The 24561-nt window shown below is 43.2% G+C and overlaps 1 protein-coding gene across 1 annotated transcript in view; it reads right to left on the bottom strand.

Moving 5' to 3' along the window:
* Positions 1–746: 746 nt before the first annotated feature.
* Positions 747–24561, bottom strand: part of LOC311112052 (catenin alpha-2) — a gene marked incomplete at its 5' end in the record, with an annotated part of 151874 nt that continues 128059 nt past the window's right edge. Inside the window, 4 exons of the mRNA XM_084155029.1 lie at positions 747–2927; positions 6329–6463; positions 17211–17316; positions 21001–21182. Coding sequence (XP_084011155.1) covers positions 2640–2927; positions 6329–6463; positions 17211–17316; positions 21001–21182 — 711 coding nt within the window. The 3' untranslated portion in view covers positions 747–2639. The remainder of the gene's footprint in view (positions 2928–6328; positions 6464–17210; positions 17317–21000; positions 21183–24561) is intronic.

Here is a 24561-nt window from a genome sequence, read left to right as displayed (position 1 = left end):
AGAATCTCAATTGCATTCTCTTAATTTCTCGCGTCCTCTCGCCTCCTTCTTAAACCCATTAGATGTGGTCAGAAGTCCCGCCCCTCTGAACTTCTCATCCAATGGGTTTTCATAACCAGGTGAGGAGAGAGGACGTGAGGAATCAAGGAAATGCAATTGAAATTCTCCCATGTTATCATACAGGGAGTATTCCACCATATTCTTTACACCAATCTGTTCCTTTCAGGTCTGTGATGAACGAGAGCACACTTCGGGAGAAAGGTAGAGGATCGGAACACAGCCTGTTTATTTGTTCTTTAGGCTACGTCCCAATTTTCCACCCTTCTCCCAAAGTGCGCACTTGGCCATCCTTGGAAATGATACAGTGAGTGTTGGTTTTTGTGCTTTCTGGTACCTCTTTCAGTTTCAAGTACAAAGTTGAATAGGCACAAATACCTGAACTCTTACAAAGTTAAATAGTTTACTGTCTGGCATAGATACAGTACATGTGGATAAATGTGTATTAGCCCCTCTAAGGAACCAAGAAACGTGTAACATTCTAACGTGTATAGGTCAAACGGTGGGTAAAAATAGTGTAGAATTAGGCTGGTATTCATGCAATTCATGCAAATTCATGCAACCCTTTCTGGAAAGCCACGATCTGAAATTGAATTGAATACCCACCTTAGAATTCTAATATCTGTTATACTATATACAAATATAGCCGCTTGTGAGTGGTAAAGAAACAGGCGTGGAGGGAGGTCAGTCAAGTTGAGGGGTTTATTAGAGAACAGTGAATATAAAGGTACTTGTATGTATGTATGTACAGGTAAATTCCAATATAATGGAAACACCAACATAAAGTGTCTTAATAGGGTGTTGGGCCACCACGAGCCAGAACGGTTTTAATGCGCCTTAGCATAGATTATGTGTCTGAAACTCTATTGGAGGGATGCAACCCAATTCCATAATTTGGTGTTTTGTTGATGGTGGTGGAAAACGCTGTCTCAGGCACTGCTCCAGAATCTCCTTTAAGTTTTCAATTGGGTTGAGATCTGGTGACAGACGGCCATGGCATATGGTTTACATAGTTTTCATGCTCATCAAACCATTCCATGGCCACTCATGCAGTGTGGATGGCATTGTCATCCTATGGGGGCCATGGTAGCACAAATAATGGCCTGCCCAGCATGTTTTATACATGACCCTAAGCATGCTGAGTTGTTTAATTACTTGATTAACTCAGGAACCACACCTGTGTGGAAGCACCTGCTTTTAATATACTTTGTATCCCTCATTTACTCAAGTGTTTCCATTATTTTGGCAGTTACCTGTATGTATGTATGTATGTAGGACTCTAGGGCTTCGTTTAGACAGGTACCCCAATTCAGATATTTTTTCCACTAATTTAACTTTTGACCAATCACATCAGATCTTTTCACATCAGATCTTTTTTAGAGCTGAACTGATTGATTAAAAGACAAAATAGTCAAAAAAATATCAGAATTGGGCTGCCTGTCTTAACGCAGCCTAATATTCTCTGAGCAAACCACAACTAATCACACCTCTCCATGTCTACTATTACACTCTAAACAACAATCCAATCAGGCTGCGATATAGTTAGTGATATCAACATGAGAAATTGATTTTTAAAAAGGCAATACCATAGGACCATAAAGTGTGTGCATCGTTCAGGAACACCGTTATGGGTCGGGAAGGAACAAAGAAAACTCTTTCAGTTATCTTAAACATAAGTTATTCCTAGCTCTACAGGTAAGGTAACATTCAAACTGGGGGAAAAAATAAGATATTAAGTTAGGAGGGGAATATTGACATTTTCATTGTACAAAAAAAAGCGCAGATCTGTGGGATAAATACTGTAAACCTCTTCATAATCAGGCAGCGTGATTTAAGTTGAAACTTTTCTTCAATGTGTTATGAGGAGGTGACTGTTCATGCATTACTCAGTAAACTAAACTCTAGTTCAAGCGCCTCCTTATAATGCACATTATTGAAGAAAAGTTTCAAATTAAATCTCCCTGCTTGATTATATTGAGGTTTACAGTAATATTTGCACAAACCTGTGCTCTTTTGCCCCACGAAAATGTCGCCCAAAGTTGATCAACCTCGATAGATGAATCCTCTTGTTACAGTGATTTCACTACTGCGCCATTCATAATTTCCATTCAGACAGTTAATGTGTGTATGAGCAGCCAGTCAGTACCACGATAGTAATGATATAGCTAACATATTGACGGCCACATTTAGTCATTGAGGGGCCGCTCTTCTGATATGTTTTGTTTTTAACTTTTTATCTCCCTTTTTTAAGTAAGTTTTTAGTGTCACACGGTTAAGCTACAGTAGTAATAATAGTAATAAATAGGGGTGGGAGCACGCTGGCTCCCCATTGGCCAAGAAGCCCAAAGTGTTCATGGGAGCTGTAGTTCAGTACAGGTGGCGGGTTAGCAAAGTCCTCCAGGTAGGTTTTTTCATCGACCCTTCGCTCAAAAGGGAGAAAGGAGGCGTTGTTATTATCAGTATAACTCGTCTCACCGAAATAAACAAATTAACACAAAGAAAGAAGGGAGTTTTCTTAAACTTCTCGTTGTCGGTGTTGTTCTTCTTGGTTTCAGTGACATACGTCGTGGCGGCAGACATCTTTAGAAGGAGTCCATGGCCTTGAACTCGCTGAGGGCCTGGACGGGCGAGATGTGCTTCTTCTGTGAGCCCCGTCGAACACGCGTCTGGCACTCCTCAGGCTTCTCCCGCTTCACCAAGGGCTTCTTCTCGGGCGCCTTCATGCGCCAGCTGACCACAGGCGAGTTGACGGCAGCGGCGCCGTACACCTTGGCGTACTTGGTGGACGCCACATAGCTAGCCTTGACTGTGAGCACCACAGCGTTCATCAAGTTCTTGGCCGCCTGGATCAGGGAGGTGGCGCTGTCCAGCTACGGAGAGAGACAGAGGACAACTTAGATGTTAAAATCCATATACCAACGCTATATCTTATGTTGCCCTTATGCCTATTTCACTACATAGTATTAACTGTAGTAACATAGCAACTACTTTTACTAGTTCAGCATTAAACATTAAATGGACATATTAAAAACCATCACGTATGGTTAGGTCAACTGCAAACCTGCATCATCAACTGCACATAAAACATTCTGCAGACCCCATGAGGGGAGGAGGGGATGAGAGGAGGGGGAGAGGTGAGAAGAAGGAGAGGGGGGAAGGAAGATCTAAGTGATTGGATCGGTGTAAGCAATAATCCAACCAATTGGATATCTTTCAGGACATCAATGAAGCAGATATATTGGACAGGTGTAAGTATTAATACTATTCAACCAATTGGAGATCTGTTATTTCTTCAACGAAAGAGTATTGAGATGCAACCCTAATTAAGAGTATTGAGATGCACCCCTTTCTTAGACAGTCTTTTAGACATCCCATGTCACACTGCAAGATAACAAGAACTGCCTGCGGCAAAGAGCTCTCACTGAAGAAGGCTTTATCAAGCCAACGGTTCTTACAGTACAGAGTTGAGCTCTCTGTCTCTGGTCTCCCCCGCAGGGTGATAGCAGGTCCCTCACTCGTCTTATCAGAGCCCTGAGTAGCTAGACAGGGTCAGAGTGACCGCTCTACCTCCAACACATCTCTGATATGCCAGCCTCATTAAGAGAAAGTGGTGTCCAAAAGAACATGGTTGCATCCCAAATGGCACCCTATTTCCTATTTAGCGCACTACTTTCGACCAGAGCCTGTTGTGCGTTGGTCAAAATAGGGTGCCATTTCAGACGCAGTGCCCATAGAGTTTAAGCTCATCCTGTCGGGACTAAATTACTGCTTATTACTGGGTATTTTAAGCATAATTTGGGGTATCGGGGGCACCCACCGTGCTGCTAACCTTTTTATAGTGACCAGCTGGAGTTCGGAGCCAATTAAATCTAGCGGTTGACTCCCTTCTCGGGGTGGGGGGCAAGGGGGTAGGGGGGCTGGCCGCAGCCTCTAAATGTCAGCCAAACAAAACAGACGCAGGGAGAGAAGAGAGGTACACCTGACCTGTGTCTAAAAAAAAGTGGGTGTCGTGTCGCGAGGGCGATATTTTTCAACGCTTAATTGTCAGTTGTGTTGAGGACTCCCTGGGTTGGGGCTGGCACTGTGAAGGTGAAGAGAGAGCGAGAGTTTTGCCAGACAATAATCGAGAGGAGTTACTCGAGGACTTGTGTGTTTCTAGCCATAATAAGCCAATTAGAATAGGAGGTCTATTTTAACAGATAATAGCGGACATTTGACAATTCATGAATTGCACACCTACTCGTCGAATCATGGGCATTAATATGGAGTTGGTCCCCCCTTTGCTGTTATAACAGCCTCCACTTTTCTAGGAAGTCTTTCCACTAGATGTTGGAACATTGCTGCAGGGACTTCCATTCAGCCACAAGAGCATTAGTGAGGTTGGGCACTGATGTTGGGCGATTAGGCCCGCAGTCCAGTCAAGTTCTTCCACATCAATCTCGACAAGTCATTTCTGTATGGACCTCGCTTTGTGCACAGGGGCATTGTCATGCTGAAACACGAAAGGGCCTTCCCCAAATTGTTGCCACAAAGTTGGAAGCACAGAATCGTCTAGAATGTCATTGTATGCTCTAGCGTTAAGATTTCCCTTCACTGGAACTAAGGGACCTAGCCCAAACCATGAAAAACAGCCCCAGACCATTATTCTTCCTCCACCAAACTTTACAGTTGGCACTATGCATTCGGGCAGGTAGCGTTTTCCTGGCATCCGCCAAACCCAGATTTATCAGTCGGACTGCAAGATGGTGAAGCGTGATTGATCACTCCAGAGAACGCGTTTCCACTGCTCCAGAGTCCAATGGCGGCTTTACACCACTCCAGCCGACACATTGCGCATGGAGATCTTAGGCTTATGCTGACATCGCTTCCAGAGGCAGTTTGGAACTCGGTAGTGAGTGTTGAAATCGAGGACAGACAATTTTTACGCACTACGTGCTTCAGCACTCGGCAGTCCCGTTCTTTGAGCTTGTGTGGCCTACCACTTCGCGGCTGAGCCATTCTTGCTCCTAGAAGTTTCCACTTCACAATAACAGCACTTACAGTTGACCGGGGCTGACTTGTTGGAAAGGTGGCATCCTATGACGGTGCCACATTGAAAGTCACTGGGCTCTTCAGTAAGGCCATTCTACTGCCAATGGTTGTCTATGGAGATTGCATGGCTGTGTGCTCAATTTGATATCTAGTGTATATGTAGGTATACCATCTTTGTGCAGGTCCACTATTGTCATAGATACAGTGCTTGACTTGGACTAAAATAGGTGCCGGTACTGTATATTTTTAGGTGCAGGAGATCCATAATACTTTTGAGCTAATATTCTATAAGACAGTGGTCACCAACCTTTTCTGAGCCAAGATCACTTTCGCAGTCAAAAAGCAAGCCGAGATCTACCGCTCTGATTTTTTTTTTTACATGTAAATTTAACATTAACCTAATAAAAACTGTTTTATAGGAATGAGGTTTGTGCAGTAGGCCGAATACATTATCACAGCATATTGGCTAAATGCCTGGCCAGCCAATATTGTTCTTCTCAGACCATATTATATTTCAAAACTTGAGCTTTGATTACAAAATAGATCAGTTGGTGTAGCACTTGCGAGGCACAGCTGAGCACAAATTGAAATAATTTGCAAATAATTTGCTTTTTTATTTTACTGGACTGATGGTACCTGCATCTGATGGTCATGGTGCTTTCAAGACAACTGGGAACCAAAACAAATCATGACGTCAGTGATCTTCAGGTTGGAAAGTCGGAGCTCTAGAAAGATGCCCGAGTTTCCGACTTGGAATTCCGAGATGGATGACCATTCAAAAAATATTTTTCCCAGTCGGATCTAATTTTCTTCAGAAATCCCAGTTGTCTTGAACGCACTGAAGTTGGAAGTCGGAGACTTCCGAGTTCCCAGTTGTTTTGAACATGGCATTAGTCTCAGCAAAGGGAGGGAGACAGCAGCAGAGGGTTTGAAAACGTTACTAGCTTTCAAACCCTTGCTTCCTCCTTCGTTGTTTTCTCAATTCCTCTCAAAGCGCATTGGAGGAGAGGATCCAAGGCTCTCCCTCAGAACTCCTCCTCCAATGCTCTTTGAGAGGAATTGTAAGAAACAAGGAGGGAGGAAGCCTAGGGAAGGTCCCTTGTAACTATTGAGAGAAAGGAATGAGGCCCACACACAGAAAATTGCTGCTCACCAGTGCTTTATGCACCTGAATATAACTATTGACAGGGACCCAGAGCCTTGACTGTACCATGTGAGGGTGTTGTGTGGTGAGACTTACCCCAGAGACGATGAGCTCTCCTCCCAGGTTCTGGACCTCGGCCTTGACCTTGCTACAGATGTTGAGCTGGTGGCAGTACAGGGCGATTCTCTGCAGGTAGGCCAGCAGGTCCTGCTTGCAGGCCGAGTCAGGGCACTGAGACATGCACACACGCAGAAACATGATGATTACATTTGTTAAAAAGCAGGGTTAAGAAATAGTCTTGTTTTATACGTCAGAATTAGTTAATAAAAATTGTTTTACTAATGAAATGTCATTTCTCCACTGTATTCATTCCTACAGGAGAAAAACGACCAATATATGAAATAGCATGGTCCGATTGGTCAATTAGCAAGTCCTTTTCCGTCCCTCTATTATGAGAAGCCACATGAGTCTACCTGTAGTATATACTGAGTTAAAAAGACCACCGGAGAGAAGGAGCTACATCCCTAATGGCACTCTATTCACTATATAGTGCACTTCTTTACACCAGAGCCCACGGGGCCATTTGGGAATAGGGTGTCATTTGAGGCACAGCCACAGAGAGAGAGCGGAACAAAGGCTTTTCAGTCCCACAAAGTAGCCGTAATATATTCTGGACGTCATGCAGCGACAATTGCTACGGCCCACAAGTTTCCTGGTGGGTAAAAAAAGAACAGTGCGTTCGCTACTTTGCTTTTAAAATGCTCCCGGGCACCGTTTTGTACAGGCACCTTTTTCCCAACCATTAATACTAAATGGTCCTAACTAGATCAGGCAGCTCGTATAGAGTCGAAGGGAAGGGAGAAATTCACACAGGGCTCACTTCCTTGTCTTTAGGGGGGCTAGAATACATTGGGAGCTAAGTTAAGGGGCCACAAGAGCTAGCTAAGGGACCATGTTAATTCAGTAGTCCCTCCCTGTTTGGTTCCATTTTCTTCATGAACACGACCCATCTCTACCTATACCCCTCAAGTGGCGAATCCGGTGCTTAGATTGTTCCAATGTGTTCCCTTTCCACACTTGTTTTTTTGCCAGTTTAATTGTGCTTTAGTGTGCTTGTTCGCCCACACTGAGTAAGAAAGTAAGGGTGTGAGGCAGATTGGTGCGGATTGAATCTAAGTTCTCATGGTGCCGCACTAATGGTCACAGACAGCTAACAAACGCATAGTCATACTGTTTGCACATAAAATAAATGCTTTGTTTGCGTCCCAAACGACACCATATTCCCTACATAGTGAACTACTTTTAACCAGGGCCTATAGGGCTCTGGTTAATAGTAGTGCACTATGTAGGGAAAGATACACATTTTGTTTACATTATACACTGAACAAAAATATAAACGCAACATGAAAAGTGTTGATCCCATGTTTCATGAGCTGAAATAAAAGATCACAGAAATGTTCTATCCGCACAAAAACCTTATTTCTCTCAAAACCTGTTAGTGAGCATTTCTCCTTTGCCTAGATAATCCATCCACCTGACAGGTGTGGCATATCAAAATGCTGATTAAACAGCATGATCATAAAAAATAAATAAAAATGAAATACCTTATTTACATAAGTATTCAGACCCTTTGCTATGAGACTCGAAATTGAGCTCAGGTGCATCCTGTTTCCATTGATCATCCTTGAGATGTTTCTACAACTTTATTGGAGTCCACCTGTGGTAAATTCCATTGATTGGACATGATTTGGAAAGGCACACACCTGTCTATATAAGGTCCCACAGTTGACAGTGCATGTCAGAGCAAAAACCAAGCCATGAGTTCGAAGGAATTGTCCGTAGAGCTCAGAGAGAGTGGCCTCCATCATTCTTAAATGGAAGAAGTTTGGAACCACCAAGACTCTTCCTAGAGCTGGCCACCCTTCCAAAATGAGCAATCGTGGGAGAAGGGCCTTGGTCAGGGAGGTGACCAAGAACCTGATGGTCACTCTAACAGAGCTCCAGAGTTCCTTTTTGGAGATGGGAAAACCTTCCAGAAGGACAACCATCTCTGCAGCACTCCAGCAGTCAGGCATTTATGGTAGAGTGGCCAGACGGAAGCCACTCCTCAGTAAAAGGCACGTGACAGCCCACTTGGAGTTTGCCAAAAGGCACCTAAAGACTCTCAGACCATGAGAAACAAGATTCTTTGGTCTGATCAAACCAAGATTGAACTCTTTGGCCTGAATGCCAAGCGTCACATCTGGATGAAACCTGGCACCATCCCTATGGTGAAGCATGGTGGTGGCAGCATCATGCTGTGGGGATGTTTTTCAGCGGCAGGGACTGGGAGACTAGTCAGGATTGAGGGAAAGATGAATGGAGCAAAGTACAGAGAGATCCTTGATGAAAACCTGCACCAGAGCGCTCAGGACCTCAGACTGGAGCGAAGGTTCACCTTCCAACAGGACAACGACCCTAAGCACACAGCCAAGACAACGCAGGAGTGGCTTCGGGACAAGTCTCTGAAAGTCCTTGAGTGGCCCAGCCAGAACCCGGACTTGAACCCGATCGAACATCTCTGGAGAGACTTGAAAATAGCTGTGCAGCGTCCCCATTCAACCTGACAGAGCTTGAGAGGATCTGCAGAGAAGAATGGGAGTAACTTCCCAAATACAGGTGTGCCATGCTTGTAGCATCATACCCAAGAAGACTCGAGGCTGTAATCGCTGCCAAAGGTACTTCAACAGTACTGAGTAAAAGGTCTGAATACTTATGTTAATGTGATATTTAAGTTGTTTATTTTTAATATATTTGCAAACATTTCTAAAAACTGTTTTTGCTTTGTCATTATGGGGTATAGATTGATGAGGGGAAAAAACGATTTAATCAATTTTAGAATAAGGCTGTAAAAAAGTCAAGGGCTCTGAATACCTTCCGAATGCACTGTAAATAAGTAAGCATTTCGTTGGACAGTGTATACCATGTCTATCCTATATATACGACTAATAAAACTTGAAACTACAAACCACAATTTGAAATAGAAGTGACTGGCGAGATACTTTAGTTGTTGCATAGGCTTTGTCCCTTTTGGTAACACCAGTGAGTGTGCTGTGCATTCCTGAGTCTGTGGCTGTGTCCAAATACCCATACTTGCGTCCTAAACAGTAGGCCATTTGAATGTGAAAAAAATTAAGTTTTACAGTATGTGACATTTTAAAAAATCGAGTATACTTTAAATGCCTCGATGCCTCATTTCGGCTTTGACAACAGCTGATAATCAGATATGGGGTCTGTGCTACCGAAATGAACCAATAACACAAAATAACATAATCGCGCATGACACATTCTCAGTATGCGAAAATAGAATGTTTTATAGTATGTGAATTTTCGAAAATCGAGTATGGTTTAAATGCCAGGATGTTATACTAATTTCGGCTTTTCATCTAGTAGAATTTGATGCACACTTTTCCACAATGCATTGGAAGAGGTGAACTGCGAGTTCTCTTCAAGTAGCTAAACAACAAAAGTAGGCTACTTAATTGGGAAGATGCCGAATAGAGAAGATTCTGCAGTGATGTTGAAATGTCGGCAGAGTAGTTTTTGTTCTCCTTAGAATTATCACAAGTATTGCATAGGCTATATCTTTGAAAAATTAGTTCTCATTGAATAGGGTTTCTTGTTCTCTTGGCCTTCATCTGAGCTTTTAAACTAAATACTAAACCATCTTTTGATTTCTGAATGTGTCGGCACTGGGGACTCAGGATGTGGCTGCGTTACTGATGTCATGTTAATCAGGCCTTTTGAGTTGAACGGATTGTTTTAGTTTTGTAGGCTAGGCTACCTATTTAATTATTTAATTTATGAATCAAGCCTTAGCAGTCATTCTGATCTCGTTCCCAATGATCAGTGCTTTCATTTATTGTCCAGCGGGTTCTGAATTTGCGATGCACCCGACTGTCCACGTTTCTGTGCAATAGCCTTTTTGATTTAATTTATATATGTTTCAAGACTTTGGTTTTACTAATAAATATGTTAAAATGGAACCAAATTATCTGTTTATGTCTTCAGTCCTTTTTGAATTGAATTGGTCTATCTGGGCTACGGTATAGGTTGAATGTGATAGTATGCCTATAACCAATCTGAGTATAGAGAAATTAATGAAATTGGAAATGAGCTATTATCAGACTGGTTAACGTGATACATGTCTGTTGAATTTAGAAAAACCCACCAGCATACATGCTACTGCGTTGCGGCCGTGGCATACTGCTAAATAGTATGCGACGATGAGTACATAGTATGCAGTTTAAGTATGTTGTACGGGTGGGGTTTCTGACACGGCCATGTCAACCCACCAGAGAATTTGGAAAAAGCTGCTGGACCAATTACACAAAGGCCTGTCTCGGCCAAAGAGGATGACGCCATTATCCAAGTTTGAGATGGGGTTTTACTGTGTTTTTTTTGTTCTTTTTTTGTTCTCTAATATGCTTTGGCCACAACTACAAGTAGGATGAGTCAACAACATTATTTGGGTATGATCAAACAGAATGAGCTTTTAAAAATTAGATTTTCATTGGACAGTTACTTTAATGATCTCAGGCGGGTCAGCTTCAACAAACACAATGGATCATCAAACACACGCACTAATGCCCCCTTAAAGCTGTGTTCATGCAGTGTTGCATGCCGATATTGCAGCCAGTGAGGCAGCCAGTGGAAGCAGCTCCTAGGACATGATTACTGCACCCACCGCCACTCCTGGCTAGCATTACCACTAATTCCACCCAACACAAACACACAAACCAAACACACACGCACACACACCGTATACAAACACTTAGAAAAACACACACACACACACAACCCCCTTTCTCCATCACACCAGAAACCCACTAGTCTCTCCCTGCTCCTGGCCAGCCTGGTTCAGGCAGGCAGATGACGATATGGTTCCCTGACTAATAGGCCATCTCCTCAGCAGATTCCCTCCTGATGTAAATAAACAGTACGGACCATTACCTTGCCAAGGCCGCCAAGGAAAGCAGGCAGCTTCATTCTCTCCCTCCCTCTTACTCGCTCGCTCTCTTTCCTGCCACTGACTAGGGGAGGACGAATTCTAGCCTGGAATCTAAACAGAGTGATATTTAGTTTGGGATTCAGGCTGGAATTTCTCTCTTTCCAAATCTTCCTTCCAAAGAAGAATTCTAGCCTGGAATCCAAACTGAATGTAGTGAAACAGAGCGATATTCAGTTTGTATTGCCGGCTAGAATTCCTCTCTTCTTCCCTTCATCCTTCTCTAGTCAGAGTGGAATTCTAGCTTGGAAACTAAACTGATCAGTGGTGCGATATTCAGTTTGGATTCAAGGCTAGTGGAAAACTTTCAAGAGGGAGGAAGAAGCCATTTTGTTTTTGCATAATTGGACCTGAAATGAATCAGCCGCTCTGCATGGGTGACTCAGCAGCAGGACTTCAGTTATTAAACCAGGGGCCAAAGCTCTGTCAGAACACACACACACACACACACACACACAAAAGCATCACTAAATCACACCTCTATATTGATGGCGTGTTGCATTTCTAATCAGGCTTGTAGATAAAAACAGAGCTCTGCCCATGACTCTGGATACTTCACAAATGGCACCCTATTCCCTATATAGTGCATTACTTTTGACCAGGTCCCATAGGGACGTATTCTATGTGTTCTGTAATAAAGACATGGATAGAGCGACAATGCAAATATGAATAATGACGTTTTACATACATATTATAATCAATGTCAGCACGCTCCTAATCTGCACCCCCAAATGCTTCCCTATTCCCTACATAGTGCACTACTTTTGACTCCGATGCCCCCATCTCTCTGTGATTCCTTGTTCTCCTGACAATGGCCATTTAAGGCGTCTGGCAGGGGGTCCTAGTAAATGACCATGCCTTGAGCTCTCTTCAACCCCACCTGACCAAGTCTGCATCCTAAATGGCACCATATTCCCTATATAGTTCACTACTTTTGACCATAACCCTATGGGCCCTAGTCCAAAGTAGCGCACTAAATAGGGATTAGGGTTCAATTTTGGATACATGAATTGACCTCACATCTCTATGGTAGGCAGTAACACAGCAGGTTCCCAGCAGGTAGAAAGTTTGTAAAGTTTCCCCCGACTACGCATAGGCCTGAGCTGCTGGACGCAGTGGGCTTTATGTTTTAAGAAAACCCTCAGTAGAGGAAGAAAGAGAGAGAACAAGAGAGAGGGGATAGAAGAAAGATAGAGAGAGTAAAGAGAGAATTCAACCAATGACGTTATTGGTTGATTGAGCCTGCTGTCTGATCAAAAAATAAATGAGTCATGTTTTGTAGCAATTATTGTGGCCTTTGTGTTTCGACGATCACGCTTTCAGCGAGTAGATATGGTTGTCCTTGTTCAATAGAGCCAGACTAGTCTCAACGATGTTCCTTTCTGCCAGGACATTGCAGGATATCTAATTTCCCCTGGCTTTGTAAAAACTACAGCCAGACGGGAGCCATACTTCCTTGTTCCCACCCTCGAAGGCAGGCTTTTCAAAATGGGTGAGGTACTGTACTAGTTTATAGGTTCACCGGATCTATGTTACCGTGCACTGTCTATCCAAGATTACTAAATAATGAGCTACAATGGCTGCTTCTGATTCCTCTTTCCAAGAAGAGCTGGATTATGAAAAATGTTTTGATATTCTTTCACATAGGAACATACAGTCCTATTTATTTGAGCCATAATACACATTGAGACGGTGAGAAAAATAATTGCGAGACCAGCAAGCAGCGACGGCAGCTTAGACCAGCTGGACCAGGACTCAGGAGGGTAAACGAGTAAGTTGTTTTGCTGTCGGTAGCTAGCTAGCAATATAAGGTCTCTTTTTACACGTGTTGTTCAGTACAGTGCAATTTGGTGATCTATTCGGCCAATATCCGAACTTTCCAGTACCACTACAAGTCAAGCTAGCCAAGTTTATTACACATATGATACGTTAATAACATATTAATGGACATACAGTACCAGTCAAAAGTTTTGACACACCTACTCATTCAAGGGTTTTTCTTTATTTTTACTATTTTCTACATTGTAGAATAATAGTGAAGCCATCAACACTATGAAATAACACATATGGAATCATGTAGTAACCAAAAAAGTGTTAAACAAATCAAAATATTCTTCAAAGTAGCCACCCTTTGCCGTGATTCATTTATTTTATTTTTTTGTCATTTAGCAGACGCTCTTATCCAGAGCGACTTACAGTTAGTGAGTGCATACATTTTTCATACTGGCCCCACGTGGGAAACGAACCCACAACCCTTGCATTGCAAGCACCATGCTCTACCAACTGAGCTACAGGAGGCCTACTGATGACAGCTTTGCACACACTTGGCATTCATGCAACCAGCTTCACGAGGTAGTCACCTGGAATGCATTTCAATCAACAGGTGTTCCTTGTTAAAAGTTAATTTCTGGAATTTCTTTCCTTCTTAATGCGTTTGAGCCAATCAGTTGTGTTGTGACAAGGTAGGGGGGTATACAGAAGATAGCCCTATTTGGTATAAGACCAAGTCCGTATTATGGCAAGAACAGCTCAAATAAGCAAAGAGAAAGACAGTCCATCATTATTGTAGGACATGAAGGTCAGTCAATCCGGAAAATTTCAAGAACTTAGAAAGGTTCTTCAAGTGCATTCGCAAAAACCATCAAGCGCTATGATGAAACTGGCTCTCATGAGGACCGCCACAGGAAAGGGAAACCCAGAGATACCTCTGCTGCAGAGGATAAGTTCATTAGAGTTAACTGCACCTCAGATTGCAGCCCAAATAAATGCTTCACAGAGTTCAACTAACAGACACATCTCAACATCAACTGTTCAGAGGAGACTGTGTGAATCAGGCCTTCATGGTCGAATTGCTGCAAAGAAACCACTACTAAAGGACACCAATAAGAAGAAGAGAGTTGCTTGGGCCAAGAAACGTGAGCAATGGACATTAGACTGGTGGAAATCTGTCCTCTGATGAGTACAAATTTGAGATTTTTGGTTCCAACCGCCGTGTCTTTGTGAGACGGAGAGTAGGTGAACGGATGATCTCTGCATGTGTGGTTCCCACCGTAAATCATGGAGGAGGACGTGTGATGGTGCTTTGCTGGTGACACTGTCTGTGATTTATTTAGAATTCAAGGCACACTTAACCAGCAAGGCTACCACAGCATTCTGCAGCGACACGCCATCCCATCTGGTTTGCGCTTAGTGGGACTATCTTTGTTTTTCAACAGGACAACGACCCAAAACACACTTCCAGGCTGTGTAAGGGCTATTTGACCAAGAAGGACAGTGATGGAGTGCTGCATCAGATGACCTGGCCTCCACAATAACCCGACCTCAACCCAATTGAGATGGTTTGGGATGAGTTGGACCGCAGAATGAAGGAAAAGCAGCCAACAAGTGCTCAGCATATGTGGGAACTCCTTCAAGACCGTTGGAAAAGCATTCCTCATGAAGCTGGTTGAGAGAATGCCAAGAGTGTGCAAAGCTGTCATCAAGGCAAAGGTTGGCTACTTTTTTGGTTACTACATGATTCCATATGTGTTATTTCATAGTTTTGATGTCTTCACTATTATTCTACAATGTAGAAAATAGTCAAAATAAAGAAAAACCCTCCAAACTTTTGACTAGTACTGTATATAGTGCAATAGAACAGCAGTGACATTTCCCTTTAAGACTCTTACACCTCCCTCTCTCTCTCTCTCTCACTCACACACACACACACACACACACACACCTCCCCCTCAATCTCCCATCCATCCGCAGAACAGTCAGACTGACAGACTGCTCTTACCATGCTCTTCAATAGGGTTTGACATGGAGCGTGGTAACAAGGGCTGCTACTTGAGAGACCTGTCCTACTGTAGCACCCCAAAGCTTCAATCTCACACACACACACACACACACGCTTCAATCTCCCTGACACGCCTGACTGCGTCTGTCAGCCACAGGTTAACGGCACAGCAAGGTGTGAATGCAAAATACTTGTCCTCTTGAAAAACAAGGCATAAAAAGTATGACAGTTATTTGTCGAAGGCAAAATTATGAAAGGTGCTTTGGAATTAGATTACATCTAAAAATACAGTGGCTTGCCAAAGAAACACAAGATCAAATAGTCTTTCTATTCGATGATAAAAGCAAACTCTTAAATGTTTGAATATTTTAATACCCATTTACGGTATGTTGTGCCTGGATGATGTGTGTTTCGCATTGCTCCACACGGAAATAATCTTAAAACAAATCTCTGTTTAAATTGGGAGAAAATCAGGACCCTCTTTTTACATCGCAGAATGAGGATTCATCCAAAATGGCACCCTATTCCCTATATAGTGCACTACTTTTGACCAGACCCTGATGGGCTCCCATAAAGATCTGGTCAAAAGTAGTGCACTACTGTATATAAGAAATAGGGTGCCATTTCACACGCACACTCATCATCTAGCATGAGAGGAGGACAGCAGAAGGCTGTGAATATTCAGCAAACACCAGTCAAAGAATCGTTTAAAGGCGGAATTAAAAATGGCAAGCCACCTGCTCAGATTCAGCATTTGTTGATTCAGTCCGAGGGTAGGCTGCCAGTGATTTGCTATATGACAGATATTCACCGCCTGACACCCACCCAGTCCTGCTTGCAGAGCGAACGGTCGGTGGCCACAGTTCAACAACACACTAGCCAGGAGCTCTGTGGGTTTCTTCAAATATGGCACACACACAAACACACACACACACACACACACACACACACACCAAGACTCAGGCCAGGCTCACAAACACACTGCACTACATAGGATACTGGTGAGGGGAGGATGGCTCATAATATGGAGTGAATGAAATGGTGTCAAACACAAGGAAACCATGTGTTTAATACTGTTCCATGTATTCTATTCCAGCCATTAGTATGAGTTCGTCCACTGATATAAAATGCCACCAGCCACCCCTGCTGCACTAACATCCTCATAATTTGAATGTCATCAGACTGATTGTGATAGCACAGCTTTCCCTGAGTAAAACATGCAGCAGTTATGACAACGACACCAGGAAGAAGAGCACGGAGTCCTAATGAATCAACAAGTCTTTGTGCATGAGGCTACATGAGGCTAATTCTCACAGCTTATTCAAGACAGACGAAAATGAAGAGGCAGATAATGTATTACCTGGAGTGCTACTATTAAGTACTAACAAACACAGATATACACACACACACACACACACCCCTCTCTACCCCGTTCTCCCTTTATCTTCCCTAGCCAGGAGGAGCAGCCGCATTGATTGATTCGATATTGAAAATAGTCTGTCAGCGCGTTTTGGAGAGGGTACTCATCTGATAATGAATGGATGCAACACCTCAGCGCCGCTAATTAGATTAAAGACACAGACAAAGCCCCTAGCTCCCTGCTCCTCTCTGCTCTCACAGTGCAAGGAAGTCCCATTGGGACAGCCAGCAACGCGCCAAGACAGCTCACTGTGCCTAGATCCATTGCTTCCCACTAACAAACACACTAAGGCACACTACATAGTGCACGACTTTTGAGTGCACTATACAGGGGATAGGATGCCAATTGGGACGCACCCTAAAAAGTCCCTGTTGGCCATAATGTATATACCACACCTCATACACTTAGCCTGAAGGCATAGGCCCGGTTTAATTTAATATAGCTCTACAGTAACTCCTTCCCTTCGCTTCTACACCTTTGGGGTTCAAAGATCTGAGAAGCTCTGGATAGGTCTGAGCCGGTGTGTCCCAAACCTTGAATCGTCCCATCCAGTGCCACTGATCTGATGTATTCTGAACTAGCACAGCTGATTCCAATTCCACAGGTTTGATTTGTTGACCAACTGAAGGTGTGCTTAGGAGAGGTTTGGGAAACGATAGTCTATAAGCAATATGGTGAAAAGTGGATCTATCCTGAACACACACACACATACACAATGGGGGGTAAGTGTTACCTGGTCGGCGACAGCGCGGGCCAGTTTGTCCATCCTGGAGCCTGCCTCTGCGATCTTCTTGGCGGCATTGATGACATCAGAGGAGTTCTTCAGGGGCCCTTTGCCTCTGGCGGGGAACACAGGGAAACAGGACTTAAGTTCTAGTATGTTTAAAGTTCAACATTTGTATTTATCAAACTGCAGACAGCAAACACTCTCTGAAATACTTAATATTAACAGATTAAAAGACTCCAAAAAGCTCCATTTTATATTCACTAGACACTTTCCCACTAATAAATAATGCATACGATAAAAACAGCATTAGTAATCTTCCTAAAACTGAATAAATATAACAATGCCCCAAAAACACCCAAAACGTGGGCCGCAACTAGATACGTTCTTCTCAAATCATGGTGCTCTATCATTAGTAGCTGACAGCTGTCAACATAGGTCTTTCTCAAAGCTCATCAGTATTGGTGCCAGTCTGTTTCTGCTCTCTTGCCAACTCCTTATGGAATTGTCTTGACAATAACAGCAATGGAGTTGGCAGGGCTACAACAGATCAGGTAAGATAGAACTTAGGTCTAGAATCAATCAGATCAAGCGTTAACCGGCGATAGCAGACACCCTCATAGCTGATGTTTTGGCGGTGTCGGAGGTGGAACTGCGTTCGAGCCGTCAAATTGGTGAGCAGCTGCTCTTGCAATCATTGTCACAAAGCCACACCCGCCCCACTCGCGTTAGAAGTTCAGAATGAGAAAGTGCAGGCTATATAGAAATAATTACGCTCAAATTACGCTCTGTGCAGCCAATGGAAATGTCCGCTTTAGGTATAATGCTGGGAGCCACTTGTGGATTTGACAGCTCTAAAGCAGTTCCGCCTCCGACACCGTCAAAACAACCGCTATGCGGATGTCGGCTAAAGCGGATCTGACTGAATAGAGCCCTTAGCCTACAGTTTAACCAAAGCATGGTATCACTACTCTACTGATATAGCCTGGCTCATGCAGTTTTCTAGTTGTAGGATGACATGCACCCCCACTGACTGAAAAAACAGATTTATAGCAGTAGTCACTTATATTGGCTGACATCCTGTTAATTGGGCATTTGTGAATCCATGCATGATGTGTCATTGGCTGCGTCTCAAATGGCACCCAATTCCTTATATAGTGCACTACGTTGGAGCAGGGCCCATGGAGATCTGGTCATAAGTAGTCCACTATATAGGGAATAGGGTGCCATTTGGTTATCAAAGTTGCATGGTGACATTATATTCGCCAATTCAACAAATGTCACCACAAGGGTCACTTGACTAAAGTCGGTGCAATCATCACCACCACACCACATCGATAATCGTTCATCATTATGAAACTGCATGGATGCATCCCAAATGGCACTCTATTCCCCCATAGTGGTCTGGTCAAACGTAGTGCACTATATGGGCCATTTGGGAAGCACATATAGCATCGTCCCCTTGTTGTGCTCTGTATAGCTAGCATATTATGTCCACTGAATCATAGTGCCATGCCTTGGAATAGGTACATTGGGTTAAGCACAGGGCTAGCTATGACATGATATACAGATGGTGGGGGCTCGGAGAAAAGCTGTTGCCTTCCAAAGAACATCAACATCCACACTGTAAACACTACACAGGATCACAATCATCCTGGTTTGGCTACATTATATTCTATCTGATTCAATGGTAATAAAAGACTGTTGGATCTCTGTTCATCTAATAAATAACTATTTGTAATGGTAGGTAGCTGCTGCTGGTCTACACAGCCTAATCCCAGCCCATACCTGTTATCCTGACCAATAGCAGGACCTGGATTTCGATTTGTTCCAGCCTAGCCACTAAAGCACCTGATTCATCCAATCAAAGGCTTCTTTATTTGTTGATTTGTTGAATCAGGTGGGTTTGATTTTATTTGATATAGTGTTGGGCTGTGACAAAAAGCCCGGACAGCCTGTAGCGAAGTGAGTTGCCTGTGTGTGGTTGCAGATCCTACCCATACCGATACTATTATTTATTTATGATACTATATTATTTACTAGTCACACTCATATCTAGTACTACTTCAATTCAAATGAATGCACAAAGGACAGATTAGCATGGCTAGGAACTGCGAACAACAGAACATGGCAAACTCACACAACAAAGGAGATTTTTCCAATCTAAAGGGGGAAATTGGACAAGTCCAGTAACTTTGCTCAACCATTGAAGAGGACTGGAACAACATTCCACAGGCAACAATCAACAGCCTGATCAACTCTATGCGAAGGAGATGTGTCGCGCTGCATGAGGAAAATGGTGGTCACACCAGATACTGACTGGTTTTCTGATCCACGCCCCTACCTTTTTTAAAAGGTATCTGTGACCAACAGATGCATATCTGTATTCCCAGTCATGTGAAGTCCATAGATTAGTGCCTAATGAATTAATTTCAATTGACTGATTTCCTTATATGAACTGTAACTCAGTAAAACCTTTGAAATTGTTACATGTTGTGTTTACATTTTGGTACATATTACTACAGTCTGGTTTGGCAATTTATCAGTTCAACTGGAATCCCAAATTGCCCGTCTGAAACAAACTGCCATGAAGGTACTCCCGAGTGGCGCAGTGGTCTAAGGCACAGCATTGCTGTGCCACTAGAAATCCTGGTTCGAATACAGGCTCTGTCGTAGCTGGCCGTGACCGGGAAACCCATGGGGCGGCGCACAATTGGCCCAGGGTAGGGGAGGGAATGGCCGGCAGGGATGTAGCTCAGTTGGTAGAGCATGGCGTTTGCAACGCCAGGGTTGTGGGTTCATTTCCCACGGGGGGCCAGTATTAAAAAATAATAATAACAAAAAAAAACATGTAATGTATGCACTCACTAACTGTAAGTCGCTCTGGATAAGACCGTCTGCTAAATGACTAAAATATAAATGTAAGGTCATGGGTGTGAGGCAACATCCCTCCCTGTAGACTATTTTTGAACAGACCATTACCAGACAAGCGCAGAAAATAATTTCATATCCCTCCCATGTACTTCACTCCGGTATCTGCTCCTCCCCTCAGGCAGACACTATAGGATCCCTACAAGCTGAACAGGTATAAGCACTCCTTCACTCCCATGTCCATCAAATACCTAAACAGCAATAAGTAAGGCTGAGCTGTGTTAGTACTCCACTGACAGAATAAGGGAATATGCAAAATATTATGTATGTGGCTATATGAGAAGTGTTTGATGATAAGGGTAACGTGCAATGTATGCATTATGTTGAGTGTGTAATGTACATTGTCTATTTTGTATACAGAAGTACTGTGTGTCTAAGACTATTTTCCCCTTCGGGGGGAGCACACACTCCTGAGAGGGCCACTTTCATTAGGCAAATGTGGTGAAATGTTGCAGACATTAGAATTGTCATGAATAGAGCGGATGTTATTCGTTATTCTAAACTTCAGTTGTTTGTTACATGTTTCTTTTACTATATTTCTAATATCTAAATATTCCACAGAGATGTGCCCTGCTGAAGTGTGCTATGGGTTTTAGGGAATTGATCTACCATAGAAATATAATGACTAGAATGGGTATATAGAGCCTCTGTCCATGGCAATATTACTGGTAAACTCATGACATGGTATTGTTATGCATCATTTCCAAATGGCCACCGGTCCACCCCATAACAAACCTGTGACTTGAATGGGGACACCCGTTCTAGTAGTTCTATACTATTATTATTATTATTATTATTATTACATTGACATTCATAAGGAATACCATTCACTTCAACTAGGTTCTCATTAGCCACATTGTTACTGTACCTGGTGAAGTCTGTCATCTCCATCATGATCATGCACATCTGCTTGGCAAGGACGATGATGTCGTTGCCATTGTCGTCCCACTTGGCCACTTCGGCGTCCAGCTTGCACTTCTCCTGCCGGAAGCTCTCCACCTGCTCGGCGATCTTCGCCTTCTCCTCCTGAGGAAGCTGGGCCATGATTGCCTGAGAGGGGTAGGAGAAGGAAGATGTAGGAGGAGGAAGAGGAGGGGGTAGAGGAAGGTGAGTAGGGGAGTCAAGAAGAGCAGATGAGGAGTGAAACATACAGGGAGTGAATAGGGAGACGTGGGAGAAAGGGGGAAGAATAGATTGAGGAGGAAGAGAAGGAATAATCAAACAATTAAACACTGGCAGTGAAAAGGCTTACTATGATACAACAAATACCAAAGCTTAAGCATAAATTGATCTTAAAATATTTTACTTGACTAGCCTATATTCCTCAGTATAGTCAACGGGAATAGATATTGAGTTAAGAGTTTGACTTTGCCCTTCTGAAAGGCTTCCGAATAAAGTTATAAACTTGACAATTAATCAACCAGCGCTCCTAAAACCCCCTGACAACTTATACTCATGAAGACAAAAATCCATTCCTCGGCTCGTTTTGCCATGAGAATACATTTTTCTCTCTCACCATAGCCATTCCAGGCAGGTCTGAGATGGCATAAATCTCTAGGCAAGGTCACCAGCGCAGTAGAGGCTCCGATATTATTTGGGAGATAAATGTCTAATTACTTTACTTCTTATACCAGTCAATGAATAATGTATTTGTTCAACATTCTGAGGTGAGTGCAGGGGAGCAAAGTAAGTCGAGCACTATTAGGTTTGTACTATTGATTCAAAACAGAGGAGGAAAGGAAATATGAAGTATCCATTGCATGGTTGATATTGTTTTTAACCGCACCCTCCCTACACTGCAAAAAGAGAAATATAAAGATAATATATTGAGTGATAATTCACTTCAAATGTGTTTTTGTTCTTACCAAGATCATTTATCTAACGTCATTTTCTTACTTATTACTTACTTACTTATTTATATTTTAAACAAAAAAGGTAAGTTATCTTATTTCAAGATATTTTGATATTTTAACTTAATTGTCTTATTAAGGTAAAATATCTTGAAAAATATCTTGAAATAAGATACCTTACTTGTATTAAGCCTTTTCTAGGTTAAAATAAGCAAAAATATCTGCGACTGACATTAGATAATTTAGCTTCGTAAGAAAAAAGAAAACATTTAAGTGAATTATCACTCAATATAAGATATTTAGGTTTGCTTAGATTTCACTTTTTGTAGTGTAAACTCTATGCTTAATGATTTCCTATTCTGTCCTTGTTTCCTCGATTCCTCGCCTCCCTCTCAAAGCTCATTGTAGGAGATGTGAGGAAGGGACTTTGGAAGCAAGGTTTTGATGACTAGTTTCCAGGCACAGTCTATAAACTCTCCCTATAACACGTAGACTGTCTTTATAAGCATGACTTGTCTCGCTAAGAAATAACTTCCCCACTCTGCCTCCTCCGTCTGTCTACGTCCCTCCCCCATTTCTTTCACAGCAAAGCTGGTGTGTGGGGGTGACCGGCAGGATGAGCTCAGTGTGAACGTGTATCACCTTTCACCCGTCCCTCCATGGAGGTGTGAGGAAGAGAATAACAACCACAAATGACTCGTCTTCCTCTCATAAAGTACCTCAGAACGGAAGGAGAGAGAGCATGAGAGAGAAGCAGAGAGAGGCGCAAAGCTGTTTTAGGCCATCAGACATTGCTATCTCATCACACAGCACCAGATGTCACCCTACTGATCACTCCCTCTCTACAGTCTCAGAGCCAGATATTATACTTTTGGCAGTGCTGCCCAAGTGGAACCATTTCACCACCGGAACCTTGCTGGTTTCAGTTTCAGAGCGAGCTGGACCAGGGCGCTTTCTCAATTGGTATTTTCTTGATTTCTCACAAGGTTCTTAAACCCACATTGGTGGAGAAGATCCAAGAACCTTCCCCTCGGACCCTCTCCTCCAATGGGATTTGAGAAGGAGGCAAGGAGAGAGGACACGGGGCAAGGAGAGAGGAATTGGGCAAGTGACCATGTTTACATGCCTCAGGCTGGTGTTTGAGTAGTGGTTTAAAGCAGTGGTTCTCAAACCTCTCCTCAGGGACCCCCAGGCATTCCATGTATTTGATTTATTCCAGAGCAAGCACACCTGATTCAACTTGTCAATTTATTAGATGAATTAGTTAAAACAAAATAGTGAAACGTCTGGGGGTCCCCAAGAAGAGGTTTGAGAACCACTGTTTTAAAGCACAGATGTTCCATTATATTGACCAGATACTCCATTGGCCGCTCTAACAATTAAAATAAATGTCTTTAAAAATGGAAGGCAGTCGGGAGGAGGCAAGATCAGGTGGGACCGTTCTAGTCAATGAGAGGACAGATACATCTCTGAACAACCACAGTCCTGGCTATCCGGGATCCTTGGAACGTCCCTACCCAATTGAAGTTGAAATAAAAAATGGTTAAAGTACCGGTTATGGTTAGGGTGGGGGTTAGGGTTTAGGGTAGGGACGTCCGAAGGATTCCGGATAGCACTAACAGCACAACTCGGATATAAAGTGTTTTTTCTCAAAGTTGCCGGGATGTCATGTGTCCTACTTCTATCAGCACACTCGTAAGAACCTAAGCATTACAGCATTTATATTTGATCAAATTAACTCATGAAGCAAATAAGCCATTACATTTTTGTTGACCAAATTCGACAGTCTCATTTACCTCCATACAAAACCTCCTGGCTTGGTGAGCGAAAAAACGCCACCTGCTGGAGAAGACAGATTATGGGCGGAGTTAACCCTCTCGCTTCGCCTCTGCCTCTCTGTTTAAAGCAATGCAAACACACAAACAAACCTAACCCCTACAGCGTTGAGTGTAGCTACACACACAACAATCAGTGTGCCGCCGATCCTATTCATAAACAACAACATGGGTGGGTGAGAACGGCGGTAGGTAACACTTAAACACACGGCAGTGTTAGCCTGTAATTAAACCCAACAGGAACCAACATTACAAGTGAAGAGGGAAAATCCTCAAGGGAAGCTTTCTCCTGTAGCACTCTTCATAGACAATGAATTCAGACACGCTCTGTTAAATATCGCATTTAATGTGAGACTGAGCAGCCAACAAGAGGGCAGGTGGGAGGAAGTCCTGTATTAAACTCCAAGTGGAATCAATCGCGACAGGTTAGTGCATACACCGAGAAAGAGATGGCCCCATCCCGACCGTGAGCAACACCATGGCAATCAACTGGATAATTGCACCCCCCCCTCCCCCCAGACGGGTGGCGACGGTGAGGGGGGGCTCGCCTCAGCACCACACCGCCACGGACCCCCACAGTCAGGGGTCATACATTAGCATTCCCTCCACGCCACATCTATTATTCACTGATCACTAATTATACGGGGTGCCAGCAGAGCCGAGGCAGCTGGACGCTGCCATGATAGTGAGGAGCACGGGGTCTATTCATTAATGCACTCCGTAGCAAAATGTTTTGCAACAGAA

Source organism: Coregonus lavaretus, assembly GCF_964263955.1.
Source record: "Coregonus lavaretus genome assembly, chromosome: 38".
Taxonomy (NCBI): domain Eukaryota; kingdom Metazoa; phylum Chordata; class Actinopteri; order Salmoniformes; family Salmonidae; genus Coregonus; species Coregonus lavaretus.
This window is presented reverse-complemented; position numbering and strand designations above follow the sequence as displayed.